Here is a 17,933-nt window from a genome sequence, read left to right as displayed (position 1 = left end):
CTCAAAAAGCATCATCAACTTACCCCCAAGGCAGCCAAGGCAAGGCTGTCGGCCATCGGATCCCACCTAAATTAGTGCAAAATATGGGGTTGCACACTACGTGCTTATGCTTAAGGTACGTTGATCGAGCAGAGAGCGGCGAGATGCAAACCAAACGTCAACAAAGTTGATCCACTTAACTGCTTGCCGGAGCGCACCAAAGAGAGCCGTCGCTCCATGCAAAAAGTGTGGGAGCGCGAGAGAGCAGGAGAGCATAGGGTACAACATGGTTGGGAGAATGAGAGCGTAAAACAGAGTCAGACATGAATTGAGAGAGGTGAGAGAGTATCTGCCGGTAAAAGTTCATATCAATGTTTCTTTTTTTGCTCTCTTTTGTTCTCTCAAGTTTCATCTCAAGTTGTTTCTCTCCCTTTGCCAGCCGCTCTATTTGCATCTCTTTCGCTTCTGTTGCGCTATAAATGCATCAATTGGATTCAATGATTTTGCGACTGATTATGCATGGGAGTCTTAAATTAAATGTTAAATTTAATCACTGTTTAATTTTAAATACTTTTATTAGAATTTGTGAATCTATTTATAGAAAAAGCATGCAATTTTTTTTTTAAACGATTTAAAATAATGTGAATATTCATCCAGCCAAAGATTATATTGCTATAATGTGGTATTACAAATCAAAATAAAAATTTGTTTCAAAAACTAATTAAGAGTTCAAGAATTTTGATTTTCAGATACAAAAAATAATTTAATTATATATTTTATATTTAAAAATCCAGGTTTAAATTTGTAATAATGTAACAATGCAATTATATTTGCTTATTTTCTTACACGATATTGAAAATAAGAAATATACACCAATAAAAATGAACTAATTAGTTCAAAAGAAGAGCATTAAGGCTGCGATCTGTTGAGACGCGTATACAACAATGTCTTCCACGTTGCACTCAATTGCAAATACAGACAGAAAAGCAATGCCAGAGGCTTGTCGGAAATCGGCAGTCGCCAGACGATAGTCGCCCAGTTGCAAGTTGTCGGTGGGCAGTTGGCAATTCGTTCGTCGTTTGTTGTTCGCAGTTCGCAGCTCGCAATTCGCAGTCCGCAGTCCGCCGTTAACAGTCAGTAGACCAAGTCGAATTCCAAACAAGAGCACATGTTCAGCCAGTCGGATGGTTGATGGTCGTTGTCCGATGGTCGGTTGTGATCGTGGTTTGCGGTATCTGTGCTCAAAGCTTCCACAACCAGTTTGCTAGCAGCGATCGTCCTTAGCTCGTCGTGCTGCTTTCTTAGCGGGTTCCTCGTATTCGCAAACGTGTCGCAGTCGCATTCGTTATCGCATAAATTCCCGTATACGTAAAATATATAAATATATCTTTGGCTGCGCAACTGGAAATCTAGTTTGCTTATGTTGTGATAATTATGTGATATTTTCCCCTACAAAAAACATAATCTCTACCTGCATCTCATCTCGGTTCATACATTAATGTGCATGAATTCAGTCAAGTGATTTTTACAAATTTAATTCTACGAATACAACACTCGTATAGTGCTCTCAGAGAGAGAGAGAGAGTGGCTCTCTTTCGCTCTCCTCTCTCGAATTGCCTCTCACGCGAGTGACTCTGTTTTTGCGCCCTTTGGGTTACGCAAGAAGAGAACAACTTGAATTATTTTCGACACTTTGGGAATTTATGACCATTTGCCAGGGACTATTGTTTCTACTCGATTGTCTTTGGGTAAGTAAATATTGAATTGAATCCTACTTCGTGTGTCATAGTTTCCAACTCTATACTCTCTCCTATTCATCCTTACACTTGCTAATTACTACCTATGACAATGCACGTGACATTGTTTCCTTAGTGATTGGCATTAACATAATTTTTATACCTGCTACCCATAGGGTAGAAGGGTATTACAACTTTGTGCCGGCAGGAAATGTATGTAACAGGTAGAACGAGGCATCTCCGACCCTATAAAGTATATATATTCTTGATCAGTGTCAACAGCCGAGACGATCTAACCATGTCCGTCTGTCCGTCCGTCCGTATGAAACACTGGATCTCAGAGACTATAAGAGATAGAGCTATAATTTTTTTTTCGACAGCATTTGTTATGTTTGCATGCAGATCAAGTTTGTTTCAAATGTTTGCCACGCCCGAGTACACTTGTAGCTTTCTTACTTGTTAACTAGGAGTCTGGTTTGCTTGAACAACGGGAAGTAATGTTTAAATGCAAAGTTAGGACTTTTTAATGTTAAACAATTTCTTTTACACATTTGTCAGTATTTATTTAAGATTATTTACTTACAGTACCAATAAAATTGTAATTTAATATGGGTTTGCTAGCCAGTTTCCTTGTGAAAAGTCATAAACTAGATAAAATAACGAGTCAAGTGCAAAACGGGTTCCATAAACATGATCAGCAAATGCTTGCTTTTATATTAAACGATCTATCTTGCACTTATGTGCGTGCCCAGCAATTCTATATTGACTTATCATAACGAAGTATGGATATATCTTTTTAGTGTTTTGAGTTTTAGTTGTTATTATAATAAAATCGAGTAAAAATATTAATAAAAAGATAATAACTGTAACAAAATAACATAAAACAAAGCGATCTATAGAGTCATAACCAACAAAAATAAACCGGCGAGGCTATCTTTTATAGTTGCCGAAATCTAGATGTTCAAACAAACCGACAGATGGAAAGACCGACCTTATTTGCCATAAGGCGATTTTCTTCTTGATGCTAATAACAGACTTTTTCCACTTTTCTCAAAGGCAAACAGGTCTAAAGTGCTACCAAATTTGCATAAATATGAAATGCTTTAATGGGAGTCATGTGAATGCATAATTCAAGCAGTGGTCAAAAAAGGAGTTGAAAGGTAGAAGGTACTTTACAAAGTGTGCACAGAATATCACTAAAATAGCATGAGAAGAAGATCATAATAGGAACATGCACAATGGCGCTTAAAGAATATTTCCTCTAATTCATAATTCCCATTTTCGGGAAGCGGTTTCTTTGAAATTTGTTCTTTGCAAAATCATTGAAGATTCTAGTGGTCCAATAAGGCAACTGAAGATCGTGGTGATGCTGCTGATGGCGATCGTAACTATTCCAAAAGATTCTTGGCGTTCACTTAGTACATATTTTTATACCCGTTACTCATAGGGTAGAAGGGTATTATAACTTTGTGGCGACAGGAAATGTATGTAACAGGTAGACAAAGGCATCTCCGACTCTATAAAGTATATATATTCTTGATCAGCGTCAACAGCCGACGATCTAGCCATGTCCGTCTGTCTGTCTGTCCGTCTGTCCGTATGAACACCTATCAAGTTTGTTTCAAGTTTTTGCCACGCTCCCTTCTGCCACCGAAAATAAAAAAAAAAAACGAATAACAAGCGTAATTTTAAAGCAGAGCTGCGAATTTTGGTGTATACAATAATAACTATAGTATTTATGAGTCCTTATTGCGATCAGATAAAAATTGTGGAAGGTATTAAAGAAATACTTTTGTATGGGCAAAAGCGCCTACTTAGTAGGGCTCTGAGTTGCTTTGGCCGACAGTCTGGTACATTGTACCGTCTATGGTATATTTTGAATGTGGTACTATCTGGTATATCTGGTATATTCTTAGTATCTTCGTAGTATTTTTAGTATATTTTGAAAATAATACCGCAATATTTTGCTTTTATTCAAAATGGGGAGCGGGTATCTCACAGTCGAGCACACTCGACTGTAGCTTTCTAACTTGCTTAATATGCATATACACCAAAAAGTACTATACTATATTCGGATCTTGACGCTGATCAAAAATATACACTTAATGCCATCGGAGATTATAAAATCCTATAGGTAATAGGTATAAAAATTGATATTTGTTTTTACTATAATTAAATTTATTAATCCATTTAATTTTCTACGCATTAATAAATTAAAATTTATCGAAAAAAATTTGTTTAACTACAAGTAAACAAGAACTTATTAATATATTATTATAAGATTATAAAACTTGTTTGTTTTTTCCCTTTATCGATTCTCAATTGGGTAAATTATTTAATAGTATTTTAATTTAGTTATTAGCACTCATTTTACATAAATTATAATTAAAAAGGAAATTGTTATTCTGTAATTTTTTAATGAATTTCAAATCGAACTAAAGCGAATTCATAGTATGAGTGAGTATATATATTTATATACATATATATTTCTGTTGGGTACTTGTAAAAGCAAGGTCATCCATGTCCGATTCCCGTAGCTACCTGTTTATGCTAGAACCCACATTTTCAATAACAGTTGCAATGTTTTACGATTTAAGGGAGAAAAACATGAAATAACATGTTGTTCATAATCTGAAAGCTCGCTGGGGGTGATCATGATCACAATCACAATCGGAATACAATCACAATTACAATCGCGATCGCAGATCACGCTTCGAATGATCGTCAACTTGCACTACATATGCAATTTGAAAGGTAGTTCGACACATAATTAACTAAATATCGTTGCCCCCTTTGATATTAATCGAGCACTCTCTTGCCTTGACTCGACTCGACTCGGTTTCTACTCAGTGACTGCTCTCTGAGTAAATACAAATTAGTAGCGACATGCGAGATAAGCAATCGCCACTGCTGCACTGTTTGAACACAGAACAGAACAACATTTTGCCGTGGTCGGTCGTCAAGAGGCGCCTGTGGGCGTGGAGAAGGGAAGCTAAGGTTGGGCAGAAGAATTGCACAAACACAACACAAAAAAGAGGAAGAGCAAGAGCGGGTTGGTTATCGCAGATCGGTCATGCACAATTACCGCGCTCTTAACTAAATAAATTGTCAACTCTTTGGAGCAATGTAGAAATTCTCTTGTCAATTCTCTATTTGTTTTGATTCCTCTTTTTGTTTGATTTGTTAATAACTGAATTTATTTATAATTTGATCAGAATTAAAGCTACTTATCCCACACCAATCCCGCTCTCTAAGATCGCTCTCTCTCTCACTCTCTTCGCTCTCACTAATGATTAGAATCTACAATCTAGACGATTGGCGACTGTTCGTGCTTAGTGCATTTGTTAGCGCTTATGCATATATTTAAATAAATAAATTCTAGCGGTATTTGTGTACTAGGTATTATTTTAGAATAAAAGTACAATGAATTATGATCATCGTACTTATGTGCATATCGTGACATTCTATTCGGAATTTGATTCAATTATGTTGCATACTTGTGTTTTGATCGAAATAATTTATTTTATTGCATTTGTGCGTATACTTAATGTATGAATGAAATATATTTTTAATAGCTTAAAGTTTGACGTAGACTTAATATATCAATATGGCTCATTGCAGTACTTTTTATTAACAAACTTGGTCGATCTAGGAAGTCAATATCAATTCGTGAGCGCAGTGAAATAAATAAAGTTCAACTATTGAAAAATACAATATGTATGTAGTACTCCTTAGATAAATAAATATTTAAATATTATAAAATATAGAAGGACTAAGTTAAACATCATACCAATTTCCCACTTATTGAAAACATTGTACACATTCGCGAGTAAAGGATAGTTTCTAAAATAATACTAAAATTATAAAAGTAATTTCTTTAATGTCTGCTTTTAATGCCTGCTGTAATATATAATATAATCCTAATATAACGACTAATACACTGGCAAAACTTAAATTGGGAACAGGTGCAAGCTTTATAAATAAGAAGTACCCCACATTATAAAGATTATTTATATGCGAGCGTGCGAAGTAGGTGAGAGTAAAAAGTGATAATGCAGACTTAATCGTTGCGAAGCCCTGATAAGTACATCATTCACATTTCTACACATGTACATATGCATTTACTTGTGTAGATGTATGTACGATGCAAATAAACAAGCAAAACAAATGGACAAAAGAATGAGGCGCATTGTAAAACAGAAACAGACAACCGAAGCGCAACAAGAAAACGAGAAATAGAAATGCCGGCAAACCAGAAACTAAGGGAGACAGCGTAGTGCAAACTAAAACTGAGGCGAACTCAAACATGTTGCAAGTGACAGAATCTGAAACGTATCAAACTGCAACAGCAAACAGCAAAAGCAACAAAAGCAAAGCAATTACAAAGTGCAGCGCCGGCGAAAGCAGAAGCAGAAGCAACAGCAACAACACCTACAGCAAAAAACAAAAACAACGACGACAGCAGCAAACAGCCAATGTGTATGAGGCTGCCTATGTACAAGGGCGCGCCTGCATGTCTGCGTGTGAGCTTGCGAGAGGGGCACCGGCGCTGCTTATATATGTTTGAGTGTGTGTGTGTGTGTATATACTGTACAGCCCCCAAAAGCATTTCTCCAAATGCAGCGACGCTGACGCCAACGGCAGCGTCATTTGCTCTCTTGGTTTTCGCGTTGGTTCCGTTTCGTCGCCCGTTGCATTCAGTCGCTGGTCGGTAGTCGGTGCCCAAACAAACACAGGCAAACATCACATACAAATTCGCATACACATGTACACTCGTATATACTCGCACACATACAGTGACAGAGAGATTCGCTGCTTGCTGCGCTCGTCGATTTTGAGTTCTTTGAATCCGCGTCTTGAGGCCCACTGTGAGTTGCCTTGCGAACGCCAAAGATTTCAGATCGAACATCAGCCAGTCGTTGTCGCAGTCGCAGCAGCAGCCGTCGGAGCAGTAAAAAGCTCAGCTCGCCAAGCGCGTCGTACGTGAATGAATCGTGTTGTCCTACAGTGAGAAAGCAAAAAGCAAATGCAAAACCCCTGAGCACTGAGATCGATCTTAACTAGTTAGTGGCAACGCCTAACTAAACTTACTTAGTTGCATTCGCTTCTCTGAGTTACACTTATTTTTTTCTGTTCTCGTTGTTGTTGTTCGTTGTCGCTTTGTCTTTGTCGTCGTTGTTGTCGTGCGCGCTTCTTGCCGGCGGCGATCGATTGAAGAGAAGCGAAAAGTTCCTAAGTGATTTTTTGTTTGTTCTGTGACAATGCAAACTGGATAAATATTTTGTGAAATATTTAAAATAATTACATTGTTTAAAACTTAAAAAAAAAAAATTAGAATAATACTACAAAAAATATACAACAACTAAAATATAGAATTAAACATTTGTGTGCACAACAAAAATAATATATAACCAATTTTATTAGAAATAACAACAAATATAAAATAAATAATTTTAAAGTTTAATAACTTTAAAATCAATAAATATATATTCATCTATACATATATAAAAACTATCAAAATATACTTATTAATATTAAGAACGTTCATATTTTTCTCTCTGCGTACTTTAAAAAGGTAAAATATTGTTTTTCTAAAAAAAAGAAATTGGCATTCAATTAATTTTCATTTATTAATAATAATTGATCATTTTTGATAAATAATAATAGTATTATTTAAAAAAACATTTAAATTCTTTTTACTTTAACATACATTGAAATATAAATAATCGTTAAAAAGTAAATTCCATTCTTTTTACATTAAAATGAACGGTAATATATTTCTTAAATAAATTCAATTATTTAAATCACCTAAAATATTTCTCCATAAATTGATCATCCAATAGCAATTTCAAAATTGTTCTAACAAAGTTGAAATATTGAATTAATTTGGTCAAATAAAAAGAAATAATTCCCATTAAACATATATAACCAGTCAGATTAGAGGAATAATCATATATATAATATTAGCTCAGTATTAACTCCGCCTTTAAATTGTAACCGATATCCAAAACAAAATATCTCATCACCTTGGAGTTTATTTTGTAAAAAAAAGAGGCGTGTTTGAGGCGAATACTTCGATGATAATATTATAAATATTAGAACAACATTTTTAACTGCTTTCGACTTAATTACAATTTCACATGCGATGCGAGGCAGTAACAATTAAATGATTCTATTTCAACATTAAATATATTGTTATATACGTGAAATGTTGTGTTATATAACTGTCGTGAAAATGTTGTTTTGGAAAAATATTGAAAAATTCTTGGGTATAATAAAATTAAGAACAAGTGCAATTTGTTTGCCAATTCGAACGAATCGTTGCGAACAGAGTCTACATACAATAATTTAAATAAGCAAATGTTCTGAAAGTTTTACGAATTGCGAAGAATGTAGAATTGCATTTGAAATGTAGAATTGAATTCGGTTGCTGTTGCTGTTGCTAAGAGAAAGAGTTCTGAGGTCTGTTGGCGCCTAGCAAAGCGAGAGAGCGTGGCATACTCACATTGGCATAGGCATGATGCATGCCACATTCGAATTGTTTATCGCATATGAATAATTTTATTATTTACAAATATATATGATATTTTCAGCAATCGAGTTAATTGAATGTGTGCTTTCTTCTTTGCAGGCATACACTAAATATATTCAACACATAATTATATAAATTAACCAACTAATTAAATTATTCGCAAATGAAAAATATAATCAAAGTAATTAAATCAAATAATTATAAATATCAGATTAAAATCAATTGAAAATATTAAACATTTTGCAAAAGTAATTCAATCTAATAATTAATAAATCGATGCGAATCGATTAAACATGCGTGCAACTTGCTGCTGAATTCGATTAAATCCAATTGAATTGATTACGCCAACGCAAACTGCACTTGAATTTTATAAATTAAACTAAATATTTGATTGCCACTTTGCACGTTGCTAAGATGGTTTCCGAGGAGAACTGGAACAGCGACACAATGTCTGATTCGGACATGATCGACTCGAAGAACGACGTCTGCGGAGGCGCCTCCAGCTCCAGCAGCAGCTCGATTTCGCCTCGCACGCCTCCGAATTGCGCCCGTTGTCGCAATCACGGGCTGAAGATCACATTGAAGGGCCACAAGCGATACTGCAAGTACCGTTATTGCACCTGCGAAAAGTGCCGCCTCACCGCCGATCGACAGCGTGTCATGGCACTCCAAACTGCACTGCGTCGCGCCCAGGCGCAGGATGAACAGCGATCGTTGCACATGCACGAGGTGCCACCGCCGACGAGTGCCACGAATGCGCTGCTTAGTCACCACAGCCATCATCACCACGTGCATCCGCACGCTGCACACGGTCACCACGGCCACGCCCACCACGCCCATGTGCTGCACCAGCATCAGCAGGCATCGGCTGCCGCTGCCGCCGCCGCAGCAGTTGCTGCTGGGGCAGCTCCACAGCCACAGGCACAGAGCCATCTGGGTGGAGGAGGCCACAACGGGGCGAGTGGCAGCTTACATGGCCACGCCCACGCGCACGCTCACGCCCATGTGCATCACGCCCACATGGCGGCAGCAGCAGCCGCTTCGGTGGTGCAGCAGCATCAACAGCAGCAACATCATCATCACAGCAACAGCAGCCACCAACAACAACAGCAGCAGCAGCAACAACAGCAGCCGCATCAGGCTTCCACTTTGAGATCTCCGTCGCACAGTGACCACGGTGGTGGTGGCACAGTGGGACCAGCCACCAGCAGCAGCAGCAGCAGCAGCTCGGCTGGCGCCACTTCCAGTAATGTGGCAGCTGCCACCAGCAGCGCTGGCAGCGCCACCAGCAGCTCAGCTCCAGCCAGCAGTGGAGGCGGAGGAGGTGGCATCAGTGTCATCACCAGTGCAGAGCATCACATGTCCACGGTGCCAACGCCCGCTCAGTCGCTGGAGGGCTCCTGTGATTCATCCTCGCCATCGCCATCATCCACATCGGGCAACGCAGTGTTGCCCATCTCAGTGTCCAGCACTCGCAAGAATGCGCCTCTGGGTAAGTGATTATCTACACAGCGATTATCTAAACCTAACTCAGATGATCTTGAGAAGATTAACGCTAACTCAAGTAAATTAACTATTTTGTGTGTTCTTAGTGCTTTCATCGCCTAGTTAAGGCAAATTTATCCAGAGGATTGAAGCCTATCTAAACATAAAGCAAGTCCTAAATTTAAACTTTATTTCAAATTATTATAACTCAGATGATATTGGGAAGATTTAGGTTAACTCAAGTACATTAATTATTTTGTGTGTTCTTAGTGCTTTCATCGCCTAGTTAAGGCAAATTTATCCAGAGTATAAAAGCCTATCTACATATATAGAAACTGCAATTCATAAAATTAAACGACATTTCACATTATTTTGGGATTTATACAATTAAGTAACAGTGGCATTTCTTTAAAGACTGATTAATGATAAAGTAAAAAATAATATAATCTCTTTTCGTGCACTTTAAAAAAGTCTTCGAAATTTATACTTTGTTAATACACTCTTTAATATAAGAAAGTGTAATTATTTATGGTAACAAAAAGACAAAGTTTCATTGATAAAATTCATTCTCTCAAACTACAAATCGACAGTTTAAGATCATTTCCACTTGTTTATTTAAACGTTAACTTATCACGTTTAATTTACATATGTTCAGTTTAATAAACTTGCATAGCAATTTTTACCTAATTAAGGTGTCACTCGTATTACAGACAGTTGTTTGTAAGATTATGTTAATTGCTTGTCTTTTTAATTGTGTCTGCAATTTCGAACAGCAGCCAAAACATGAATCTTTTGAAATCTATTCTCTTACTGTGCGTATTTAGAATGTATTTAAATTACATCTGCTTCATTTGACAATGCAAATTATATTCATGTCTAGAAAGTTATGTAAGTCTTGACATTAGACATGTGTCTAATTGTGATATTTATAGATCTTTAATGGATAATGCTACAATTGAAACTACAGAACAATACTTAGTGAAGTCGGGAGACTTTAATGAACATCTAATTAGACACATTTAAGAATAAATTCTGCATATATTTTATACATTTTGTGTCACATAATTATATAAATATACAAATTATCTGTGCTGAGTCAATCACTTATCTCCTCAACGTTGCATTGAGACATTTTGCCATTTATCAAGTGCCTTTCCTTTACATTAGTTCTATCTAGTTACACACGTGTAACATATTTATCTGCTCATGTATTATATAATTAATTACAACTCGTGCGGGCAACAATTAATTACAGACCCAACTGCAATTTACCCTTTACTTAAGTACAAAGTATCATCTATAATAATACATATCATACGCTGAACTAGATTGGAGAATATTGAAATACAGCGAAGTATTTAGTTGCTTTACTTATTGCTATATTCCATATCAAATAGTTGAACTACATACATATGTGAAATAAATTCCATTTATAAAATGGATTTTATAAATTTCTATATCGTAGATATTTTAATCCGGCTAGTTCAATTATTCTGAAATGATGAATCCTGAAGAACATAATTGATTAGTACATCCATCGGATCATGAATAAATAAGTATCACAAATTGTGACAACCTGCAAACCAAAGTCATGTTAAGTCCAGGGTATAAGAATGCTGTGTAAATTCTTTAGATCACCCAACGTTCTCCCCTATCTAGTCTAAACAAGTAAGAAAGGTACAGTCGAGTGTACTCGACTGTGAGATACCCGCTACCCATTTTGAATAGATGAAATATATTTTCCGGTATTTTTCTCAAAATATACAGAGTATACTGCAAAAATACTAAAAATATACCAAATGGTATATTTCGTATATCGATATAGTACCGCATTCAAAATATACCACAGACGGCTCAATATACCAGATTGTCAGCCAAAGTAACTAAGACCCCTTGTAAGTAGGCGTTTTTGCCCATACAAAAGTATTTCTTTAATAACTTTGACAATTTTTATCTGATCGCAACCAAACCTTACAGTGGAATCATTACACTATAGTAATTATTGTATATACCAAATTTCGCAATTCTAGCTTTAAATTTACGCTTGTTATTCGTTATTTTTTTGATTTGCGGGGCGGAAGTGGGCGTGGCAAAAATTTGAAGCAAACTTGATCTGCGTGCAAACATAACAAATGCTGTCGAAAAAAATTATAAATTATATAAATTATAGCTTTATCTCTTATAGTCTCTGAGATCCAGTGTTTCATACGGACGGACGGACAGACGGATAGACGGACATGGCTAGATCGTCTCGGATGTTGACGCTGATCAAGAATATATATACATTATTATAGGGTCGGAGATGCCTCCTTCTACCTGTTACATACATTTCCAGCCGGCACAAAGTTATAATACCCTTCTACCCTATGGGTAACGGGTATAAAAATGTCTCTGTCTAAAATTAGCTGTACAATAAAATCAAATTTGCAAAAGAAGAAACAAAATTGAGACTCGGCGCCAAAAAGTATCTCTCTTCGTATGTTCTTCCCCCTTTTGGCTTTCCTGATTCCTCGGCAACCTTGGATGGAAGTCTGCAGATCTTTCTGGTTTCACGCAGCCAAATGAGTGGGCAGCTGTAGCAACATAGTGCGAAGCAACGCGTTTTGCAACTATTTAACTTGCCGGTCAAGGAAAAAAGGCAACGCGAATATAAGAAGAAAGAAACCAAAGTCTGGCTTAAGCCCGAGTTCTCGCTTGTGTGTCGAACGGGTTGGATAACAAAGGCATTACAAGATTATATACAACTTGTTCGAAACCATACAGTGGGCATAAGACATCCTGTCAGCTACCGTTCCAGTGCCGGAGCGGAGCAGGAGACGTGCTTGAAGACGGGGTTGGGGTAAATGCTTGATTGATTGATAAAGTGCCAACACGTACGATGGGTGCGATCACGTGGCAAAGTACTTGTTTTTTGTGAAGTAGTGAACTAGTCTAGTCAAGGACTTAATGGATGGGAAAACTTAATTGATTAGGTAATTATCTTAAAATTAAGTACGCTTTATTGCTGTCATAATCTCTCTCAAATTGTTCTTATATGCATTTTAATTAAAACATTATATTGCATATTTATAATTGGTATCTTAAATTGTCAAAGTTATATATATAAAATTAATATATATACAAATTGCAGTATAAAATCTAAAATTATATAATTTATGAAAACTTGATAAATTTAACATAGTAAGGGAAAAATCATTTTGAAAATAGAAAATAATCAATTTAACAAAGACAACAATTTTTTTTTAATTTTAAATATATTATCTGAACATATTTTAAAAGTTCTTTTTAAGGGCTATTTGGAATTTTTCTTTGTGATGATATTTGAATCCAGTCCATTGTGTCATTGTCTTTAGTGAAGAAATTTACAAATTGTAGTATAAAATCTAAATTTATGAAAACTTGCATATATAGTAGGCGGTAAAATCATTGAATTGAGAATAATCGAGTTAACCAAGACAACATTTATAATTTTAACTTTTAAATATATTGTCTGAACATTTAAATTTATTTTCAGGGGTATTTTTCTATATGATGATATGGAAATCTAGTCCATTGTATCAGTGGTCGGTCATCTGTTGCATTGTCTTTACACCTTCTCTAAATGATCGGTAACATCGGCACCATTGTCTGAGTTGTCTGCACGTCCGCTAATAACATAGCACCCATACCCTTTTATGTAGATATAATGAAAATGTACTGTGATAATGCCCCTTCCCCTCTTTTCTGTCTGAAGCGGCGTGATGATGAATGGTTCGGTCAGTCATGTCAGTCAAGACAGCCATTACCGTCTACTTTGAATTGGCGCAGACATCGGCATTGCAATTGTCGATCGTTTTGGCCAAGTTGTTGCAACTCTTGCAACATGTTGAAATTGTGAGCTTTTTCATTTACATTTTACATGCCGAGTGCGTGTTCTTCTGTGAGTATCAATTAGGAATATGACTTGGTGGTCATTATATTGTGATTCCCAGTGCCGATCGTTTAATCTTTTATTTTCTCGAGATCGAGTCTGATATTTTGTGATATAACGGGAAATAAATTATGTTGTATAGATTACAAACTAAAATATTGAAATTTTGAATATTTGGTAATAAATTTTAGTATATTCATAAAATATATAATATTATGATAAGGCATAACACTAAAGAAAACTTTGGTTGATCACAAAAACGGAAAGGAGAAGTTATACGACGTATTAGAACTTTAGACAAATCTAATGTGTTATGAGGTATGAAATGTACAAATTTAGCAAGTCTTCAATACTTAGAAATTTGTTATTCATCATTAAAATTTTAATTTATTCATTGAGAAATGAAATAGTAGAAAATTATGGTGGATAATAACTAAGCAAGAAAACGAAGAACTTTTATCATGCAAATTTCGCCATGCTAAAAACTCTTCTTACATATCAACTAAACTTTAAACAAACCTTATAATAATCATATATAATAATTTTATGCAATTGTAATGCATGTAATTCAGTGGAATTGCTATGTCTACATTGGCTTTACGACATCGTGTTGAGGCTTATTTCAATTTGACATTCAGGTGTCCCTCTCTATAGAGTCTGGGTTCTATTCCTGGTCACGTAACTGCAGCTGCAACTGCCGACAACCGATTGTTATTATGAAAATGCCTTTTTTCTGCTTCTTTTCTTTGACTATAGCTTGAAGTTGAAGTTAAACTTGGGCTTCATCTTTTGCTTGGGCTTGGGTAGTTTAACAGTCGTAAAAGTTGACTGGGCTCTAGGTTCGACATTGGATTTGGTAAGTTTTTTTCTTTTTGTTATCATGTGGTAGTCATCGCTGTTGTCTTCGGCATCGTTAAACGAAAAACGTCAAGTGGCTTGGCAATTCACAGTTAGCAGGTTGCTTAAACTGTCGACGGACTGGGAATGAATCGATAGACTTCGGTTTCAGTTAATTAATTTAATGCGCTTGCGCTAATTTCGCCCTCTTAAGACAGGCAGCTCTCTGTGCTGTTTGCCTGTCTTTGTACAATCTTCTTAGCTCATACTCAGATCCCAGATCTCAGCTTCTTCGCTCTTCCCACTTCTCAGGGCTCAGGTCTATAACATAAGTATTTCGCCAGAAAAACCTCCACAAAACTTTGGCGCGCTCGTAAAAATAAGTTGTAAAATGTATTTTTTGTTTTTGTTTTCATGTTTTCGTGTTCTCGTGTTGTGTTTTCGATTTCATTTCAAATGGCAGCCATATTTTGTTGCTGCTGTAGTTTGCATTTTTATTATTATTCCGCATTTGAGGAAATGCGCTCTCTGGGGCGGTCCAGGGATCAGGACTGAAAGATCCCAACTTGACAGGTCATTTCGTTGGCTAATTTACGAGATTTCCAGCTAATATGTTGGCATTACTTTTTAATACTTTTCGCTTCGACCATTCAAAGTTGGGATTATGCGCCAAAATTGTTCTTTAATTATGTCGGCCAGAAGCCGAACCAAAAAATTGACCAACTAAAAAATAAAAAGTAACAAAACCGAACATATTTATCTTGAACTATAAAACATGGTTTGTGCAATTAAAATTGCCTTTTATGAGCAGAAAATTAGTCTAGACGAGGCCAAGGCGCCCTGACGTTGTTGTCTGCACGCATTCATGATGAACATGTGAATACGAGTACGAATGCATTCACGAGTATCATTTGAAAAAACAGCTGCAAGTACATATTCGTTTCCTAAGGGGAACTTCTCTTGATCCTTTCACAATTGTGAAGTTGTGAAATGCTGGCATAATCATCAACTCATATCCTGTAAACTGAAAAAACCAAATTACAGCTCAACAACAGCTCATAATAATACGAAGCTGAAGCTGAGCAAAAGCTAAGACAAAAACTAAAGCCCAACCAGCAAAACTGAGCATTTGCCAATTGCTATTCCTGCCTCTGTTTAATTGAATTAAACCGTGTGCCAAAGATGCGGGCTTCTCGCCTCACCTGGCGCCCCTTCTTTTTGGGGGCGTGGTAAGCAAAATTATCGGATTGTTGCCTTTTGGGGATGGACGAAAAATTGAAATGGCTTTATAATGATTCAAAATTATAGTCCAGTAACGCTTTGGCGAAAAAGATAAAAACGATCGCAAAGAAAAGAGTTGTTTGTGAAATTAAAGATAATAATATCATTTTACATTAAAATAGGTAGGAAAGAGATTCAAATATTAAGTGTGACCATAGGAAGTGCGACATATGATATTTGTAACATATCATTTGTAGTAATATCATTTTACATTAAAATAGGTAGGAAAGAGAGTCAAATATTAAGTGCGACCATAGGAAGTGCGACATATTTGTAACATTAAAGATAATAATATAATCTGTATAAAAACAAGTAGGAAAGAGACCCAAATATTAAGTGTGACCAGAGGAATTAGACTGGATCAGCTGGACCTAACTTTCGCCATGTAAATTTGTTAGCAATTTTAAACTTTATCTGTCTGAAGAGATAGCTGGACTCGACTTTTGAAGCTGATCAGCCCTGACTTGGCACCCAATGACTTCTTTTTATTCCCGCACATCAAGGAAAAAGGCGTGGTTAACGATTTTCGATGCCAGAAGATGCTGTTGAAGCGTTCAAAGACCATGTTTTGGAGGTGCCTCAATCAGAGTGGAAAAAGTGCTTCGAAAATTGGTTTGAGCGCATTCAAAAGTGTATAAATCTTGCTCGAGAATAGTTTGAAAAAGAATAAACCATTTTTGATGATAAATATTTGCATTTTCATTATTAGGCCAGAAATATTAATAGCAAACCTAATACGTTTTTAATTGGATTAAGTTGCTATAAGATGCCCTAGCAATCCTTTTATTGATCTGATCCAAGCAAATTTATAAAAGAAGTTGGGTTGATAGGGAATATGTAGTCTCATGAGTTAATGGATCCAATATGTTACATTAAACTTGTTTTCTCTATATAATATTAATAATGCTTAATACGTGCGAGGATGTAAAAATCGTCTGCTTTATATTTACGATATTAACTTATTGTTGAATTGACTTTTATCCTTTGAAGATTGAATTATTTTTATATAGTGTAAAGTATAATATAACAATAAATAGAATATAGAACAGAATAGACAATAAATAGAATAGTAATACTATACGACACTTAAGTTCAAACAGCGAAACACTTGATTAAACTAATAAAATGACATTAAATTAATTCAAAACTTATGAAATAGTGAATTGCTTTCACGATTCTTTTTTTATTGTATCGAAATTGTTTTCTATATTCAAAGTTGATCCGGAAAGAATTCTATGACTTAGTCCAGTTGATTAAATTCTTAGAGTTTAATTTAATTACACTCATTCTATGTCATCATAGACCGTTAAGAGGATGGTAAAGAAATAAATTGAAAACTCAGTGAATTATTTCCAGTCTCAACTAGCCACATCAATAAGCCAGATACTTAACGCTCTCTGGCAGATGCCATCCATAAATATTGAGGCCTAAGAATCTGCCTGGGGCCTGTTGCTGCTCAAGTTGTCTAATGCAATTGCCATTTGCAGATTTTCAGTTGCAAGTTGCTGCTGAGAATGCCTTATCCGTGGCACGATAAATTCCGTGTCTGTTCCAGTGTAAACACATTGTTGAGTAGAGTTGAACTGGGGAACGGGGAATTAAAAAACAAAAAGGGGGAACAGACAATCCACGAAGTTGCGGAGTCAAAAAGTGAGTGGTAAAGTAGACGCGTAAATCTTTTGGGAGGTCCATCAGAGCTAAAGCGCAGCGTGTGGCATGCAACACTGCCATTAGTGGTGCAACAATTTAACAAGTAAAACACTTATTTTATCGAATGCAATTATTTGAGTTATTTTAATTCAACTCCACATTAATTATTCATAAGGAGTAATAGTTTTTAGTGCCTCAATTTATTGAGAACAGTGCCACAATATCTATTCATAGAGAACCACAAACAAAACTCGAACTAAATGTGTACTAAATATGTGCTGAGCTTTAAATTACAAGCAATCAGTGAACAAGATCTCTAAACTGAGATGAAAAGTTAAAGCCATCGATTATAATTTTAGTAAAGAACAAGACCCATTTCAAGCCTAGACACTGTTTGGACACGAGTTCTGGTTTGGGGCAGGTTCACACACACAAATACACGCACACCTCACACACTTGAAGTTGTCTGCGAAATTGTTACAACAATCAGCTGTTTATATCATAGACAAGTCTTATAAAAGCC

The 17,933-nt window shown here is 36.0% G+C and overlaps 1 protein-coding gene across 4 annotated transcripts in view; it reads left to right on the top strand.

The window, feature by feature from the left end:
* The first annotated feature begins 1,449 nt into the window (after positions 1-1,449).
* Positions 1,450-17,933, top strand: part of LOC117576536 (protein doublesex) — a 54,438-nt gene continuing 37,954 nt past the window's right edge. For 3 of the 4 annotated variants that reach the window (XM_034261361.2, XM_052007765.1, XM_034261362.2), the window contains exons 1-2: positions 1,450-1,727; positions 8,347-9,739. In XM_034261361.2, the coding sequence (XP_034117252.2) occupies positions 8,662-9,739 (1,078 nt within the window). In that variant the 5' untranslated portion in view covers positions 1,450-1,727; positions 8,347-8,661. Of the gene's footprint in view, positions 1,728-8,346; positions 9,740-9,839; positions 9,901-17,933 lie in introns of all 4 variants that reach the window. The other variant, XM_034261363.2, reaches the window with a different exon arrangement.

This window comes from Drosophila albomicans, chromosome 2R, assembly GCF_009650485.2.
Source record: "Drosophila albomicans strain 15112-1751.03 chromosome 2R, ASM965048v2, whole genome shotgun sequence".
NCBI classification, from domain to species: Eukaryota; Metazoa; Arthropoda; class Insecta; order Diptera; family Drosophilidae; genus Drosophila; species Drosophila albomicans.
Note: the sequence above shows the minus strand (reverse complement) of the source record. Positions and strands in the feature narration are given on the sequence as shown.